Source organism: Primulina tabacum, chromosome 17, assembly GCF_025594145.1.
Source record: "Primulina tabacum isolate GXHZ01 chromosome 17, ASM2559414v2, whole genome shotgun sequence".
NCBI classification, from domain to species: Eukaryota; Viridiplantae; Streptophyta; class Magnoliopsida; order Lamiales; family Gesneriaceae; genus Primulina; species Primulina tabacum.
Genome location: NC_134566.1, coordinates 32,371,230 through 32,389,721, shown reverse-complemented (window position 1 = coordinate 32,389,721; position 18,492 = coordinate 32,371,230). Strand labels below are relative to the sequence as shown.

Genomic DNA, 18,492 nt, shown 5'->3' with positions numbered 1-18,492 from the left:
AGCTTTATTTCCACAAAAATGGGTTACCAATAGGTTTATTTATTATAAAAATTAATTTATTTTTAGTTAAATCAAGACTCAAAAACTAAAAAAGTATATTATTTCGTTTTATTTAGTAAATAGGTTGTAGTAAAGGAAGATGTGATGAAAATAGTTGGATTCATGAATTTCAAATAATAAATATAAATATTTAACATCCACTTTTATATTACAACTCATACCACATAATACACTTTTATGAGTGCCAACAGCCATACATAAAAGATTAAACATCTATAAAGAGACTGTAGATACAGAGTTTTCTTTGTATCGGCCATGGACGCATTGATTACCGCCATTTTAATCCTTGAGGATACATACAGAAACGTGGAAGAAGATTCATTCTTGGAGCAAAATAGTGTAAAATTCTAGTGAAGTACAATGATGGTTACAATTTAGTGAACTGGGCAGCCATCAACTGATATGCCTTTAGCTGTCGGGCATGTCGCCAGCGGGCAGTGTTCGCCTTCGGCGCCCCACCAGTTTAATCCTATGTTTTCTATTCCCAGTGAAAAGTACAGCAACACCGCCATGAAAGCAACCCCAGCGTCCATAGCCGCGGAAAAGATATAATTATACCTCTGCCACCACTTTTTACGGTACCGGAAGATAAAGAAGTTGAAAATGGTGCCGACAATGATCCATGAATTGTAATTCAGTGGTGTTGCTGGTGGCATATAAGCTGTCGCTCCTAGAAGGACTGGTAAGTTAACGAGCGGAATCCAAGACTTATTTGGGAACGCCTTGTGGAAGAGCCAAACTATTATTGGTCCTATCGCGCCTCCAACAAAGAACCAGTTCATAGAACTGTAGTCTCCGAGTCTGCCAAAGATTCGTTTTGGACCTACTAAACCCCATATGACTGATGCATCGAAGAAAACACGATCACTAGGGCATGTCCATGGACTGCCCGGTGGAAGTAGATCGTCGTGGCATATGTTCTTTATCGAGGTAAGTAGCCACCAAGCAACGCTTATGTTGACTGAGCCAGCAACGATTGTTCCTATGAACTGGTGGAGCCATTACAAAAATGTTAGTAAATAATTATCCTCAAATGATAAAATCGTATCTTTTTGAATGAACACTTAAACTTACCTGAACGATGAACATCGATCTTGGAGGGATCTTCATGTAGTGACCGAGCTTGAAATCGCTGAGGAAAGACACAGCTTGTTGCATGCTCATGTAGCCATAGGTTTTGAAGCAGACGTTAGCAATTGGTCTTCCGGGATATATGATACCCATGATGTACTCCGTGATGATATTCAAACCAGGCGTCTGCAAATAAAACATATAGTTTCAACATGAATTTAACTAGAACGATAAAAACACTTGGATTTTATAGTATCAGGATTCTTTTTCTGTTTCTATCTGCGCTCACAGTAGCACAACTCTATGTTCTAGCTAGTATCTAAAAGAAGGCCTCATAATTTAGTTTCAAGTTACCTGATTGGTTGTGGCTGTGATTATGCTAATCGGAAGCGTGAAAACAAAGGCCAAGACACAAGCAAAGAGGAGACCCCACCATGGTATCTGAACTTGGTCTTTCAGAAAGATACAAAGAATTAAAGATGTTCCAATTGTCCCTGCCAATAACACATAAAACCACCACGAAGGTATATCTTGGTATCTCTTCATAAGCCTCGTGTGAATATCCTCTTTTTGCTTATAGGAAGCACGAAATCTTGCGTATATTTCCCTGCATAGCACAGTTAATCCGTTCTTAAGAACGTATTGCATGAACCGATGCAGCAAATGGACGAAAAAGATTAATAAAATTAAACATACCTTCCGTAGAAACAGGCGACGTGAGTAAGAGTTGATGCAATCGTAGCAAAACCAAACCCATAAGTCAGGGCGAAGAACATGCTGAGATGTATCCGTCCTTGCTGTTCGTAACTATTCACATCCAACTCGAACTTGTCGTTAACTATAGTTGCTATGTTATACTTCTGACCCTGTGCCGTGAACAAGTGTGATGAGAAAATAGGAAATTTCCGCGCACCGTATAAGTCGAACCCCCAGTAAGCCACAGGGACTGCTACGTAGATTATCAATGCATAGCCCGCAAGGATGTTCATAATCGAAAAGAAGGGGGAGATTAGAGGGCTAAACAGGAATGATGCTACAACTGTCCAGTCTAATGTTACAGCACCAAGGCCAAGTCCCCTCATCCCAGATCCAATCTGTTGTGCTGTAACGGATTTTGAAAATATCCAACAGATCCATGAAATGGTTGAGAGAGTTGGGAAGAGGTATCCTGGGACCACGTACCACGAAAAGCTGCAGATTAGTACGATAAGGAAGAACTTCGCCCGTGACATGCGCTCCTCGTCTTTTTCATGCAAGGCCCTGGAAAGTTGAGAAGCTCTTGTTAGTTAAATGACTTTGAACTCAGATATGTGAAGAAAATGAGAGTGGAATACAGGAAGGAACTAGTGGTTTGCGGCAGTACAGTAGACACACGCAGATCCAAATATTCGTGATTTTTTAAAAATTATACATCAGATTTTTTTCTCATGGACACCACAGCAACTCCTAATTTTTTTAAATGGGATGCAGAAATTTGTTAGTTCAAGATTCATAACGGATAATGAAGGTTAGAAGATTTAATATCTAATCTTCATCGCTGTTCAGGAATGTCGAATTTAAGGCTCCACTCGTTCCGTTTAAAGACAGCCCTCACATCCGACCATGACCGATGCTTGACTGATCGATCTTACAGGCTACATTCTAGTCCTACCAAGAGGTGAAGAATAAGTGATAATCACAGGTTTGAAGCAGATTCTTGATCTTTTAAGTGTCAATGCAGCAATCAGCATTGCATCTTACGGTATCATATTATCATTTCTTCCACGTGAGTTCTTTGTTTCACTGATGAAATGGATCTTATTTTACATGAAATAAGCTAAAAGATGTTGGTCCCACGTGCGGAATTTGAGATAATAAAACCCGAAAATAAAGAATAAAATGGACACCGAGATTTACGTGGAAAACCCCTAAAAATTATTAGGGTAAAAACCACGGGCAAGATGAAAAGAATTCCACTATAATATTTTGTGGTGTACAACTCACTCACTGTGTTTCCAAAGAGAACACACACTCTCTTAATACAGGAGAACAAAACACCTCACAAATATTATAGAACTAAGCACTCAAATGCTTCTAAGATGAGAGAAAACTCGAAGAAGGGATAATTTCAGAATGAAGGGGGGAGCTCTATTTATAGAGCCTCTGTCAGTGTGAAGACACGTATTCAGTCTTCAAATCCTGCTGCAACTTGTACGCATCTTCAATCTTCAAATTTAAATGAAACACGTTTAAAATTCAGCAGCCCCCTTTCTTTGACTTTGTCAACATTTCTCCCACTTGGAGATTTGATTGAGAATCAAACACATCTCCACACATCCTTTCAATCTTGCCATTGCCTGCTGCTTACGTTTCCGCTAGGCCACTTGAGGATCTACACCACTCAAACTTATCAATGTTCATTGGCTTGGTCAGAAAATCAGCTATGTTATCCTTCGTATGGATCTTCTGCATATCCACGCTTCCTTCCTCTATTACTTCTCGCACAAAATGAAATTGTACTCCAATGTGTTTCGTCCTGGAATGAAAGGCTGAATTCCTTGCGATGTGCAAGGCACTCTGACTGTCACAAAACAAAGAAACATTTTTTTGTTTGTGCCCGATCTCCTCCAATAACCTTTTGATCCATATTGTCTCCTTGCAACCTTGAGTAGCTGCCATGTATTCTGCCTCTATTGTAGATAACGCCACAACTGTCTGCAGTTTTGAAACCCAGCTTACTGCTCCCCCTGCAAGTGTAAACACATAACCGGTAGTAGATTTCCTCTTATCAGGATCACCTGCATAATCTGAATCGACAAAGCCCATGAGTGTAAAATCCGATCCTCCATAATATAATGCAGCATTCGAGGTACCCTTAATGTATCTAAGGATCCTCTTAACAGTGCTCCAATGCTCTCGTCCAGGATTCGCCATATACCGACTAATTGCTCCCACTGCTTGAGCAATGTCCGGTCTTGTACATATCATGGCGAACATCAAACTTCTCACTGCTGATGCATAGGGTACTCGAGACATCTCCATCCTCTCTGCTTCACTGCTAGGACACATCTCGGAGGATAACTTGAAGTTAACAGGAAGAGGGGTCGAAATTGACTTACTATCTTGCATGTTGAAGCGTTGAAAGATTTTCTTCAAATAATTTTTCTGGGAAAGCCAAATCTTTCTGTTACTTCTATCTCGGTGAACTTGCATCCCTAGAATCTTGTTTGCTGGTCCCGAGTCCTTCATATCAAATTCCCTAGCCAACTGTGCCTTCAATCCTTGGACCCGATCTTTGTTGGGGCCTGCTACCAACATGTCGTCCACATACAACAGCAAAATGATATAATCATCACCAGACCTCTTGAAATACGTGCAAGGGATCTGCACTCAGTCTGTTGTATCCAAAGCTCATGATATAGGAATCAAATCTCTTGTACCAACACCTCGGCGCCTGTTTGAGACCGTACAGAGATTTCTTCAACCTGCAAACCAAGTTCTCTTTGCCTTTTTCCGCAAAACCTTCTGGCTGGAGCATATAGATTTCTTCTTCAAGATCTCCATGAAGAAACGCCGTTTTCATATCTAGCTGTTCTAGATGTAGGTCAAACACCGCACACAATGCCAACACCACTCTGACTGTTGTAAGCCGAACCACAGGAGAAAATATCTCATTGAAGTCAATGACTTCTTTCTGAGCATACCCTTTTACCACCAATCTAGCACGATATCGCTCCACTTGGTTATTGCCATCTCGCTTGATCTTATAGACCCATCTGTTACCGATGGCCTATGTTGCATGGATACGAGTACGAGTATCGTATCGAATACGATACGGATACGGCGACACGTCAAATTTTGAAAATATTAGACACGATACGGCTAGGATACGACAATCATTAAAATATATATAAATATTATATATATTTATATTTATATAAATTTAGTATTGAAAAGTAAAAATTATAGAAATGGAATGAAAGAGACAGACAAATGTATTTAGGGATTTAAAAGTCCATCCAAATTTATTTTAAATTATTTTTTTTAGTCTCTAGAAATTTTAATTTTTTTTAATTAACCCCTAAAACTTTTAAATATTTGCAATTTTGCCCAAACGTATCCGAAAAACGTATCCATGCCGTATCCATGGCGTGTCCAAAACGTATCCGGATGGTCAACCCTAAACAAAGTCAACGATACGGATTTTGAGGTATCCGACACGCGTATCCGCGTGTCGTATCCGTATCCGTGTCGTATCCGTATCCGATACTTCAAAAAAATAAAAATTTAAGGTATCCGTGCTACATAGCCGATGGCTTTCCTCCCTCGTGGTAGTGTAACAAGATCCCAAGTTTTATTCCTGTCTAATGCCTCCAATTCTTCTTGCATTGCTATCATCCACAAAGATACATCCGAGCTTTGAGTAGCCTCGTGGAAACTCGATGGCTCACCATCCTCTGATAATAGACAATATGCAATGTTGCTTTCAGTGACATAATCTGAAAGCCAACCTGGTGGTCTTCTGTCTCGAGTTGACTGCCTCACATTGGAAACCTTAGACTCAACATGCTCTTGTTCTTCGTGCTCTGGTACTGCTTCACAAGAAACCTGACCTTCGTCAGTCTTATTTTCCACCTGAAAAATAGTAGTTTCTGAATTCGGTGTGCCTTTGTCTCCCTTTACTTTATCTTCCTCGAAGATAACATCCCTGATGATGGCAAGCTTGTGAACAGTAGGATCCCACAAGCGAAACCCCTTTACTCCATCAGCATAACCCAAGAAGATACATTTTCTGGATTTCGAATCCAACTTTGATCTTTCTTGCTCATTGTACAGAACGTACACAGGACTTCCAAATGTATGCAAATGAGAATAATCTGTCGGCTTCCCGGTCCACATCTCCATCGGAGTCTTCAGATCAATCGCCACTGAAGGAGAACGATTGATAATATAACAAGCGGTTTTGACTGGTTCTGCCCAAAATGACTTTTCTAGACGTGCAGTCCTCAACATAGCTCTTGTTCTGTCCAACAAGGTCCTGTTCATCCGCTCCGCCACTCCATTCTGTTGAGGTGTGTAAGCCGCGTGAATTGCCTTTTGATGCCCTCATGTTGACAATATGCATCAAATTCGTCACTGGTATATTCTCCTCCATTGTCAGTCCTTAGACACTTGATTTTCTTTTCTGAATCAAGTTCAACCCGCGCCTAGAAATCTTTGAAGACTTGGAAAACATCTGATTTCTTCTTGATTGGATACACCCAACATCTCCTAGAGAAATCATCAATGAACGAGACAAAGTATCTCGCTCCTCCTAGGGATACAACCGGTGCTTACCAAACATCCGAATGAATCAGCTCCTAATATGCTTTTGCTCCTGGCAGTAGAAGTGCCAAACTTTAATCTGTGTTGTTTACTGGTAACACAGTGCTCACAAAAGGGTAGTGACACACTTTTGTAAGTCCCGGCAGCAGCTTCCGTTCTGAGAGAATTTTCAACCCTCGTTCTGACATATGCCCGAACTTTCTATGCCACAACACTGTTAATTATTCTCCTGAACCAATTGATGCAACAGCTAGTTCCGCCTCTTTGTGTGTTTCTCCCAAAAGTACATACAGATTTGCAGCAACTTTTTCCGCCTTCATAACCACAAGCGCGCATTTCACAATTTTCATGATCCCGTTCTCGATCCGAGTTTTGCACCCGATATCATCCAATTGCCCCAAGGACAAAAGATTTTTCGTCAGTCCCTTCACATGTCGTACCTCCTGTATAGGTGCGAATGGTGCCATCAAACATTTTAATTTTGATAGTACCGACCCCAGCGATTTCCAAGGCATGATCATTTCCCATTAATACAGATCCTCCTGAGACTGGTTCATAATGATCAAATCATTCTCTCCGAGACGTCATGTGCCACGTCGCACCTGAATCCATAATCCATGTGTCACAAAATTTGTGCCTGCCTTCCGCAACTGTTGCCGCTTCGTTGAATATATTTCACCACTGCCTGAAGTACTGGCCACATTTCCTTGAGAACTTTTATCGATACTCGTACACTCTCTCTTGAAGTGTCCTTTTACCGCCACATTTGAAGCAGTAAATATTTTTCTTCTTACTTCTGGACTTTGATCTACCTCGTCTTTGGCTCCCACTGGAGTCACGGTCCATAAATCTCCCTCTTAATCGGTAAAGCCTTTGCTTGCTTCGAGGTTACCAACCTATCTTCCTTATTCTTGCGCCGGCTTTCTTCTCCGAGAACCGCAGTCAAGACATCGTCGAATCTTAGAAAGCCCATAAGAATATTGTTGGTAATGTTGATGATAAGTTGATCATATGAATCTGGTAGACTTTGAAGTAGAAGCTCCGCACGTTCATTTTCCCCTATTTTATGCTCCATGAAAGTGAATTGGGCAAATAGAGTATTGAGTGTGTTGATATGGTCGGTCATCGATGAAGATTCCGCCATCCGAAGAGTATAAAGCCTTCTCTTTAGGAAAATCATGTTGTGTAGCGACTTGACCTCGTACATCTTTGTCAGAGTATCCCAGATAACTTTGGCTGTTTTTATCTCAGAGATACTTGACAAAACTTCGTCAGCTATAGCTAAGTGTAAATTAGCAACAGCATTATCATTCATCTCATTCCACTTTTCCATCATCCGCAATCTCCATCGGTCTATCTCCAATAGCCGCCAAGCAATTTTCCTTTCTTAAAACTGCTTGTATCTTTATTTTCCACAGCATAAAATTGCTTCCGTGGAACTTTGCTATCTCGTACCTTCCCGCCATTATGTCTACAACAATTTTAGAAGACCGGACAAAATAATCCCGCCTTAAATAAAAAATCTCAAAAAATCTTTTCTGATGTGGAAGATCAGTCTAGGCTGCAACCACAGAGCATACTCAGAATTTTAAGAAATTTTAAACCAAGGCTCTGATAGCACTTGTTGGTCCCACGTGCGGAATTTGAGATAATAAAACCCTGAAAATAAAGAATAAAATGGACACCGAGATTTACGTGGAAAACCCCTAAAAATTATTAGGGTAAAAACCACGGGCAAGATGAAAAGAATTCCACTATAATATTTTGTGGTGTACAACTCACTCACTGTGTTTCCAAATAGAACACACACTCTCTTAATACAGGAGAACAAAACACTTCACAAATATTATAGAACTAAGCACTCAAATTCTTATAAGATGAGAGAAAACTCGAAGAAAGGGATAATTTCAGAATGGAGGGAGGAGCTCTATTTATAGAGCCTCTGTCAGTGTGAATTCAGTCTTCAAATCCAGCTGCAACTTGTAGGCATCTTCAATCTTCAAATTTAAATGAAACACGTTTAAAATTCAGCGGCCCCTTTTCTTTGACTTTGTCAACAAAAGAAACTAGGATTTTGGGAGATATTGGGCGAGTCAAGAAATCTTCGATCACCTCGAAATTTAGGTAAGTTAACAAATGAAAGATGACATTTTTTCTACCCGGCTCACAGATTCTGTGTGCCCGTAGTATGAGTCACAAGTCGCTATCACTAAAAAGCCAATAAAAGAAAGTGTATATTCAAAAATCCTTTACTAATTATTAATTTTTATCCCAAAAACTCAATCTACAATCTTTCGTGCCAAAAACCAAAAACATCAATTTTGTACCTCGGATGCCCTTATTTTCCGTCAAAATTTTAGCACAAAGCTGTTAGTTAAAAAAATTTGAAATAGTTTTTTAAAAAATAAAACTTTTAATATAATTAAATAATTAAAATCTTTATTAAATTATCTATAGAAAGTAATTTTATTTCACTATCGTGAAGTAAAATAAATTACGATTTGCAAAGAAAATTAAATTTATTGGTAAAGTTTATTTTATTACTAAAAATTTAGTTTCGAATCATAATTTTTAATTAATTTTGATTTATGCTACTTATTCTATTAATTTGAAGCAAAATGAAGCAAAATGAAGGATGTAAATGAATCAAACCGTTCGCGAGCTATTCGGAGCTCGGTTCGATAAAAAACTCGTTTAAGTTTGTTAATCATATCAAACCAAGCTCAAACTCGATTTATCAAATCAAGTTCAAGTTTAAGGATATTCGGCTCATGCGCTCACAAACATGTTCGATAATAGGCTCTCGAGCTCGACTCGTTTAGGTGGCTCGTAAGCTCGAGCTCGACTCGTTTAGGTGGCTTTCGTAAGCTCGAACTTGGCTCATTTGTTGAGTTGATAAATAAAAATATTAGTACTAATGTCAATGGAAGTAACTGAAGTATTAAAGTAGTGAAATTATTGCAATGTTATTTATCTGGTGACATCAGTGTATGACGAATATTTGTTGTCTGGATGCTAGATATATTATTTTAGGATGTTCAATAATATACCGAGTTTATGTTTTTTTTATTTTTCTCGTTTTGATTATTTATTAATGAATTTACATTTTTATGTCTGATTTAACATTATATCATAGATATATTGAATATTTAACATGCTCGAATCAAGCTCAAACTAGAGCTCAATTATATGCTTTACGAGCTCAAAAATAAGCCGAGCTCGATCCAGACTTGTTAAACTGGTGAACGAGCCATTAATGAATCAAGCTCGAGCTCGTCTTGATTAACATGATAAACGAGCCGAGCTCGAGCTTTTATCGAGCTTAGTAATTTCAAGACAAACCGAGCTCGAGCCTGATAATAGAAGTTCGAATTGAGCTCGAGCCGAAAACAATCTAAAACGAGTCAAGCTCAAGCCTGATACTGTTTAGTTTGGTTTGGATCGTTTACATCCCTAATCATATTTGCATAAACCGTCGTGTAAAATTGTTGACTAATTAAATAATAAATCAGATAATAGAAATGAAATTCGATTTTATTTATTTATTTATTATTTCCGAATAAATGATATCTAAGTTTATGTAATTTGTATAGTTTTGTGAACCAAAAATTTATATCACATCGATTTTTTTAATTTATATAGCTTATTAAATTTGTAGATATAGTTTCTCAATACTTTATTAAAAAAAAGGATTTATCCACAACCAACTAATTCCAATATGAATATAAGATCATTTATCTAGGAAAATCTATATAATCTTAATTAATTAATTTTATTAACATTGCATTTGTTCCCAATATATTAGGTGGGGAAATTTGTAAAGTAAACATGGTCAATCTTATTTTTTTAAGGCAAAAACTTGTGTGAGACGGTCTCACGGATCGTATTATGTGAGACAGATCCCTTATTTGAGTCATCCATGAAAAACTATTATTTTTTATGCTAAGAGTATTACTTTTTATTGTGAATATCAGTAGGATTGACCCGTCTCACAGATAAAGATTCGCGAGACCGTATCACAAGATACCTACTTTTTTTAAAATAGTTAACCAGAGGCAAAAAAACACCCTAAATAGGTTTCTTGTCTTTTCCACCTTTTCTGACTTAGTTAATAAGGGTGTATTAGTACGATGGTTAGTGACCGTTAATTTTGTCCTAGGCTACCCGTAATTTAAGGCATAGTTTGGTACATGTGATAAGGGAAGGAATTGATAAATAATCCTCTTTATCCCATATTTGATACCTTTTTAAAAAGCCCATGATAATATAATGGGCTCTTGATAAATAATTTTTTAGAATGATAAAATGTCTCTTCTATTAGGTGTGATAATTTTAATTTAATGATAAAATACATTACAAATGACTTAATTGCCCTCAATTTATAAATGATTTTTATAAATCTATGATAGTAGTTAGAAATTAAAATCAAATAAATAGAAGCGACATTTTATCATAATTTTAATTTAATGATAAAATACATTACAAATGACTTAATTGCCCTCAATTTATAAATGATTTTTATAAATCTATGATAGTAGTTAGAAATTAAAATCAAATAAATATTTTTATTTATTTTTATATATTATATAATATGATAATTATATAAATGAATTAGAGATAATTATATAAATAATTTTTATAAATATCAATAAAATTATTAGTATCACTCGATTAACCTTAAAAATTGATATTTGATTTGACTCACAAAATCAATGGCTCAATTATCATATTATATAATATATATAATTAGGTAAAAATAAATAATTCATGCAAGCACTATCGGCGCATGAATAGATAAAAAATATGAACTCACGCAACAACTTTGAAATTATAAAAAAATTTATGATAAGGTTAATTTTGTCATTACAATATAATATATAAATTTAATCACTCTTATTAAAATCATACCAAAAATTAAATATAATATTCTACATCTTATTTATCTTTAACTTATCATTATATTATATATCACATGTTTATCATATCATCTGCACCAAACTATGTCTATGGGTCTCCAATTAACCAAATCTTAGAGACAACTGTATTTATTAATTATTAATTAAGTGATTTTCCAATGGACAAAAGCGTACTTAATGGACTACAAGTTGTTACCGAGCTGAAGTCAAAATCTGTAGACTTAATAATTATTATTAAATGAAAAATTATATATAAATACAACATAGTTTACGAAAATAAATATGTTTAATATAAAAAAAATCTTGTTTATTAATTGGATGCTTATTAAGTGGGGAATTTAGAATTGACAAAGGATCAATTGGTCTGGGCCCTCCAGGCTTGTGAATATATGTTATTACAAAATATATATTATTAATAAATATATAGTAAAAAAATAAAATTTAATTTAATTTGATTAAGATAAACGAAACATTTAATAATAACATAAAATATCATGTGAGACCGTCTTAAGTGTTTAATTTATGAAAAATTATTAATTTTTATATTAATCTAAATCAAATTGACTTGTCACAAAAATATCCCCCCCAAAAAACTACTGATTATAAATTATAATTAGCGTGGAGTAAGAGAAACTTACCGGAAAAGCGACACTTGAACGAGAGTACTGGGCCACCACATGTGAGCCGGATCAACCACATACTTTCTTAGAAGCCCAGCCCAACCATATCCTAAAACCTACAAACTAGCAGTTTTATCAGAAATTTGGAGGGGAAAAAAAAAATATATATATATTTCTTTTTTCATAAATGTATTGAATCTTTGATGATGAAACAGTATTCTACTTTACCTAAAAATAGACACATAAAATTTCTAGAAATATATATTTAATTTTAAAAAATAAGGTTAAATCGACACAACACTGGAAAAGGGAAGAATATGTCATGTTTAGAATCCCCGCATGAAGTAATATCTAGAATATGTCATATATAGAATTTTTTATTTTTAAAAAATTATTTAACATTTTTTAAAATTAATTTATTTCATATAAAAAATAATAATCATTCGTTGAGTTTGAATATGATATAATATCTCTAAAAAAAATATTTTAAAAAAAATTATTTGATATATTTTTCAATCAATTTATTTCGTATAAAAAAATATATATATCACTAATACAGTGTAATACCTAAAAAAATTATTATATTTTTTAAAAAAATTTGACATCTTTCTCAATCAATTGGTTTCAATAAAAAACATAATATATAACTAGTTACTCTGCACATGCGTTGTGTGTGTATAATCTTTTTTATCATTATTGATGGACTAAAGTGAAATTTGACAAATTATGAATGGACTAAATTAATGTTTGAATGGTTGAAATAAAAAAAATAAAAATAAAAGTGTGTGTTGAAATTTAAAAAAAAAAAACAAAAAACAAAAGTATAATATTAATATCATATAAGAGTAAAATTGGAAAAAAATATGGTGTCCTCCCTAGGTAGTTATTATGATGTCCTCAGACTTAATAATATAGTATAGATATAGTATAGATGAAGAATTATTGAAAATAATCAAGAGAAATTTGATATTTAGGTTAAAAAAAAACGATATCACCTAATGCTTTTTAGAACGGCTATATATATTAAATAGGGCCGAGATTTTTATAAACAACTCATACAAACCAAACCGGATCTTTCGCTCTTGTATGTATATGTTTATATGAACTTCTATTTGTTTGTATTGATTGGATACAAGCTATGTTTGGTAGCCATGATAAGGGAATGATTATTATCATGGGAATGATTAAATAATCATTCCCTTATCTCGCGTTTGGTTCGTTTTTTATTAATCTACAGACCCTTGATTATGATTGAAAGCCCACACTATTCATTTTATTTGTGTGATTAAATATCCCTCCTCAAATGGTGTGATAATTAATATTTTTTGAATAGTGATCATGATAAGATTGTATATTGACCATAATACCATTGAATTGTTTTCTTAATATAATATGAAAATTAAAATTAGTGAAAATTTAATAAATAATATAATATTTAAATTTTTATTATATTTTTTTATAAATTAATTTCATATATTTTTAAAATTTTCAATCAGTTTAAAGAAAATAAATTGTAATCCAAATCTATCTTAAATTAAATTTTTATAAATTTGTAATTTGTTAATTAATTTTTTTTATGAAAATAAATATTTTTTCAATTCTAATTTATTTTTTAATGATTTAAATGAATTTTAATAAATATAATTATAATTATAAATATTTAATTATCTATCAAATTATTTTAAAAATATTTATAATTATTTTAAGAAAAAACAATAATATTATTAAAATTTTATTTAACATTAACATTCAAAATATTATTGTTATTTTAATTATTAAAGTAAAGACATATTTAAAAACTTATTTTTAATAAATATATTTAAATTAATTTTAATAAATATTTAATTATCTATCCAATTATTTTAAAAATATATATTTAATTAATATTTAAAATATTTTGATCATTATAATAAAATTTACAAAATTAATCTATCATTTTAAAATTATATCAAACACTTTATTTATCTCAGCATACTATTAATTCATATATCTTATTTTTTAATCACTAGTGATTATTAATCATTTATTTATGTTATCGAAGTTTTTCAATTGATCCCATTTTGAGAAACATTTTCTCATGTTAAATTTCACCGCACTTAATGCTCGATTTGTATGAAAATCAGTGAAATGTTCTTACCTGAGTTGTGAGAATAAGCAACCAACCGGCGACGAAGGAGATGCTCCGGCCGTAGAAAGCTTTGATAATAGTCACAATCCCGACTGCGTAAGCCGATCCGTTCCCGAAACCGCTCCCGGCATTAGCGAATATGGAAATGAGAACGTGTTCCTTCATGTTGAACGGGCTCGGGTTAAGCGAGAACAGTCTCGACCCGAATCCGGGTATCCTGAACTTGGTCTTCGGCAGCACCGCCGCCATGAAATGCCCGATCGGCAGCACCGCCACCTGAACTGAAATCTGCGTGATCACCAGAGGCTCCGTCCGGTAAGCGAAGAACTGGTTGAGGAAGGAGAGAAGGGCGCACGATATCAGACCCAGAAACCACATCCGGAAGGTCCATACCGGAAGTGTTGGGTCGTCGTAGTTGGGTACGGTTAGCCGAACTTCTTCGATTGGGGACTCTTCGTCCTCTGCGCTGGTGTGGATTTCAACATTGTGATGGTTGTTGGCGGCGGCGATGGAGAGGTGGGCGTGATCCATGTCTGCTTCTATAGTTCCCATCGCGAGGAACCATAGAAGATAATATAAGATAATTATCTGCTGAGAGCTGGGATTCGATTTATTGAACTATTGAATATATATATATATATATATATATATATATATATATATAAAATACATGTGTATAATTTTTTTATTATTATCGATTTACTAAAATAAAATTTGACAAATTATAAAAGATTAAATTGATATTTGAATGACATGTGGTCATCCGTCATTTAGCTTTTAAACGCTCAGGCGCCCAGAGCTACAACGGTTTTTTGTTCTAAGGGCACCCATAGTAGTGGGTATTGTGGGTGTCATGTCATCCAAATATTTTTCACCACCAAATATTCATAATTGTGTTCTCTTGATTTGTGAGTGTAAAACAATCTAAAAGATTCTCCTTTGCATAAATCAGGATGGTGAGAGACCGTCCATCGCTTAAACGATCCTAAACAACGTTTTTTAGAACAATGGATGAAACAAGAAGTCGTAATTGGTTTATAAATATACCAACACATCACGAAATATCAATGGCTTTTCAAAATAAAAAGCGTTAGTGAATAACCAGTGTAATATTATTTTGATTCAACGGGAAAATTCTCAAACCTATTGAAATAATTAGTGGGGGAGATGGGAATATTGACGGTCGATAGTAGCCACTAGGTGTACGTGATTTAGTTACTATTCACGTTAAATTATAAGAAAAATGTAACAAGATAGATTATATAAAAAATCAATGGTCCAAACAAATTGTAGAAAGTGAATAAAGCTTCCAACTTGATTCTGGTTGGCTGTGTGTGAGTGGGGAACTTTTGGACTTATATCTTACTCCGTAGAAGGGGAGGCGTGATTGGGAAATATAAAATATAAATCAAATTGACAACATCTTATGGGTTGTATGATATGATTTTGACATCTTTATTTGATTTAAAAGTGAGTAAAAAAATTAAATAATTTTATTTTACTCTTGCTTTATTAAATATATAGCTGGATCAGATTGATTTTCGACACGACTCGATTTATGAAAATATACTTTATGTTATGATATTCTATTACAATTTATTTAAAAGAAACTATATCTTGAAAGAAACTATATCTTTTAGTAAGTTATGTGAAACTATTATATCCAATATAATCAAACAACAGCCGCTGTATCCACACTACGTTTTCAAAACACGAAAGCGGTGTTTTAATTAATTAAGGCTTGAATATTCTCAGCTTTCTCACGTGATGCCAACTCAACTCAAGCGTTCCAGCTAACACAAAACACGGTCATAGATATAATAGAAAGAATGCGTAGGTATATTGTGAGACGGTCTCACGAATCTTTATCTATGAGACGAGTCAATCCTACCGATACTCACAATAAAAAGTAATACTATTAGTATAAAAAGTAATATTTTTTTATGGATGACCAAAATAAGAGATCCGTCTCACAAAATACGACCCGTCTCACACAAGCTTTTTGCCTAATAGATTTTACCTTTAAAATTTTCCGAACCCCATGAAAAATTATTTTTTATTTTAAATATATTGTCATATATTAGTGGTCAATGATTCATTAATTTTCCGCTAATTCACACATCATAAATGGGATTCATATCAAATCATAATTTTGACTCAATAATCACAACAATTTTAGTCGTGTCTCGTTCTTTAATAATAGTCCAAACTATCATCAAACACCCATGTGGTATGATCGTATGAACCTTTAAATAGAAGAGATGTGTAAATTTTCTGTTACGTGAGATCGGGGTTTAGTTCTATTAGTCTCACTTTATGTCAGAATAACTGATATCTAAGATCGATCCGTAATCTTCCCAAACTTGTACTAAAAAAACAAAATTTCAGATTCATCGTAATCGAAATAAAAAGTTATTATTATTTTTAAATCATTTGTGAGATTCAAAAGTATTCTAATAAAATATGTAAAATACCTTTCAAACCCGTGGACGAGCCTTGCGTATATATTCCGAATCCCAGTATATTGTGGGGATCTCTTGCACAAATTTTTTAAAGTCGGTCAACTATGTCACCCAAATTCAAAGTCTACGGAATGGAAATAATAAATACAAAATACTCTTTGATATCATCGCTTGTTTTTATTTGACAACTTGCCTAAGTTTCTGATTTTTGCCCAATGCATACGTTGTGTATAACAGTAGATATAACATAAAGGCAAAAATTTGTGTGTGACGGTCTCACGCAAGAGACCTGCTTAAAATTAATTCATGAAATTCAGACGAGCAAAATTTGATCCGCATAACATCGCACAATATGACATCCTCCCTGAAGATATTTTACCAAGAAATCTTGAGTTCAAAAATCTCATTTATGTGCATATGAGAAAAAATTAGGACATCATCAGCTCTTAAAATAGTGTCGTTCTCTTAGAGAGATGAATTTATTATTTATAGGACCTCTCTGGAAAAAACATAAAAAAACCTCTCATGGTGCGTCCGTGACACCTTCAACACACGAGAATATCGACTTATTTCTCTACTTCAATTAATTATTTCATCTAAGTACGTTTCGTGAAAACAATAATTATCAATTTCAGGTCCTTCGAATTTCATACTGTCTTTTCAATCCCACTTTTTGTTGAGATACTTTTAAAATAACACGCAAATCCAATGATTTAGGTAGGTGTGTGTGTGTGTATATATATGAGTTAATTTATACTACATTTGGAGTCATATTTTCCTATAATTGAATACAACGTATTCAACTAGTAAAATTGTAAGATTGATAGAGTGTTTGTTGCTTTATCAGAAGCTATAGCTGGTGATAATGGTGTAACTCAAATCTTCTAAACTGTATAACAGTTCAAGCACCATGTATCGATTGTTCTGCTCAGCGGATACAATTATTGCAACCAATAATCTATCTACCAATAATTGCACTACTTACAATCAATGAAAATTGAACTCATTATCTTGGCTTCGAGCACCACGTATCGATTGTTCTACTCAGCGGAGACAATTATTGCACCCAACAATCTCTCTCAATAATTGCACTACTTGCAATCAATGAGAATCAAACTCATTATTTTGGCTCTGATACCATTTGTAAGACTGGATATTTGCCGCTTTACCAAAAGCTATATCTTGTGGTAACGATGCAACTCAAATCTTTCAAACCGTATAGTAGCTCATGCACCAGATTTCGATTGTTTTACTCAGCAGAAAAAACTATTAAACCTAGGGAAGGCAATTTTCCCCGCGGGTTCGGATCCCCGTGGGAAAAAACCGAAACGGGACGGTTTCGGGGGAGAGCTATCGGTTTCGGTTTCGGTTTCGGGGATTTTTAAAATCCCCGCAATGATTCGGGGGCGAGTGTGAGGATGATATCCTCATCCCCGAACCCGCCCCGATCCCGGCCCATTGTCATCCCTAATTACACCCAACAATCATTATCACAATGATTGCACTACTTGCAATCAATGATAATCAAATCTGTGACATTGACTCTGTTACCAATTGTAGGACCGACTGCTTGTCGTCTTGCCAAAAGTTATTGCTGGTAGCAACAGTGTAATGCAAATATTTAAATCTTACAGTAGCTCCAAGCACCATGATTCGGTTGCTCTACTCAGTAAGGACAATCATTGTACCGAACAAGTATAAATTTAGAATAAAAAAACATGTTATGCATACTCTGGGACTGAATGTTAGTCGTTTTACCAAAAACTATAACTAGTGGTAACGGTGCAACTCAAATATTTTAAATCGTATAACAGTTTAAATACTTCGATTATTTATCCAACATTAATAAATATTGCACCCAACAAATATTATAAGATTAGTTGATCATGTTATATTAAAATATGAGGAAAAATATCGTTCTAAATGTAGCA

The 18,492-nt window shown here is 34.4% G+C and overlaps 1 protein-coding gene across 1 annotated transcript; it reads right to left on the bottom strand.

The window, feature by feature from the left end:
• Nucleotides 1-174: 174 nt before the first annotated feature.
• LOC142530785 (oligopeptide transporter 4-like) lies at nt 175-14,709 on the bottom strand. The gene is made up of 6 exons (XM_075636616.1): nt 14,109-14,709; nt 11,990-12,087; nt 1,828-2,391; nt 1,486-1,738; nt 1,135-1,317; nt 175-1,049 (listed from the first exon to the last, which is right to left on the bottom strand). Exons 1-6 carry the CDS (start codon nt 14,649-14,651, stop codon nt 435-437), a joined length of 2,256 nt encoding a protein of 751 aa, XP_075492731.1. The 5' UTR covers nt 14,652-14,709; the 3' UTR covers nt 175-434.
• Between the last annotated feature and the right edge of the window lie 3,783 nt (nt 14,710-18,492).

Excerpts from the sequence above, each read along its gene's own strand:
- LOC142530785 (XM_075636616.1), bottom strand. The coding sequence starts at position 14,651 with ATGGGAACTATAGAAGCAGACATGGATCACGCCCACCTCTCCATCGCC. Across the intron at positions 12,088-14,108 it reads TGCTTATTCTCACAACTCAG|GTTTTAGGATATGGTTGGGC; the intron begins GTAAGAACATTT and ends GCTAGTTTGTAG. Across the intron at positions 1,318-1,485 it reads TCACAGCCACAACCAATCAG|ACGCCTGGTTTGAATATCAT; the intron begins GTAACTTGAAAC and ends TTTTATTTGCAG.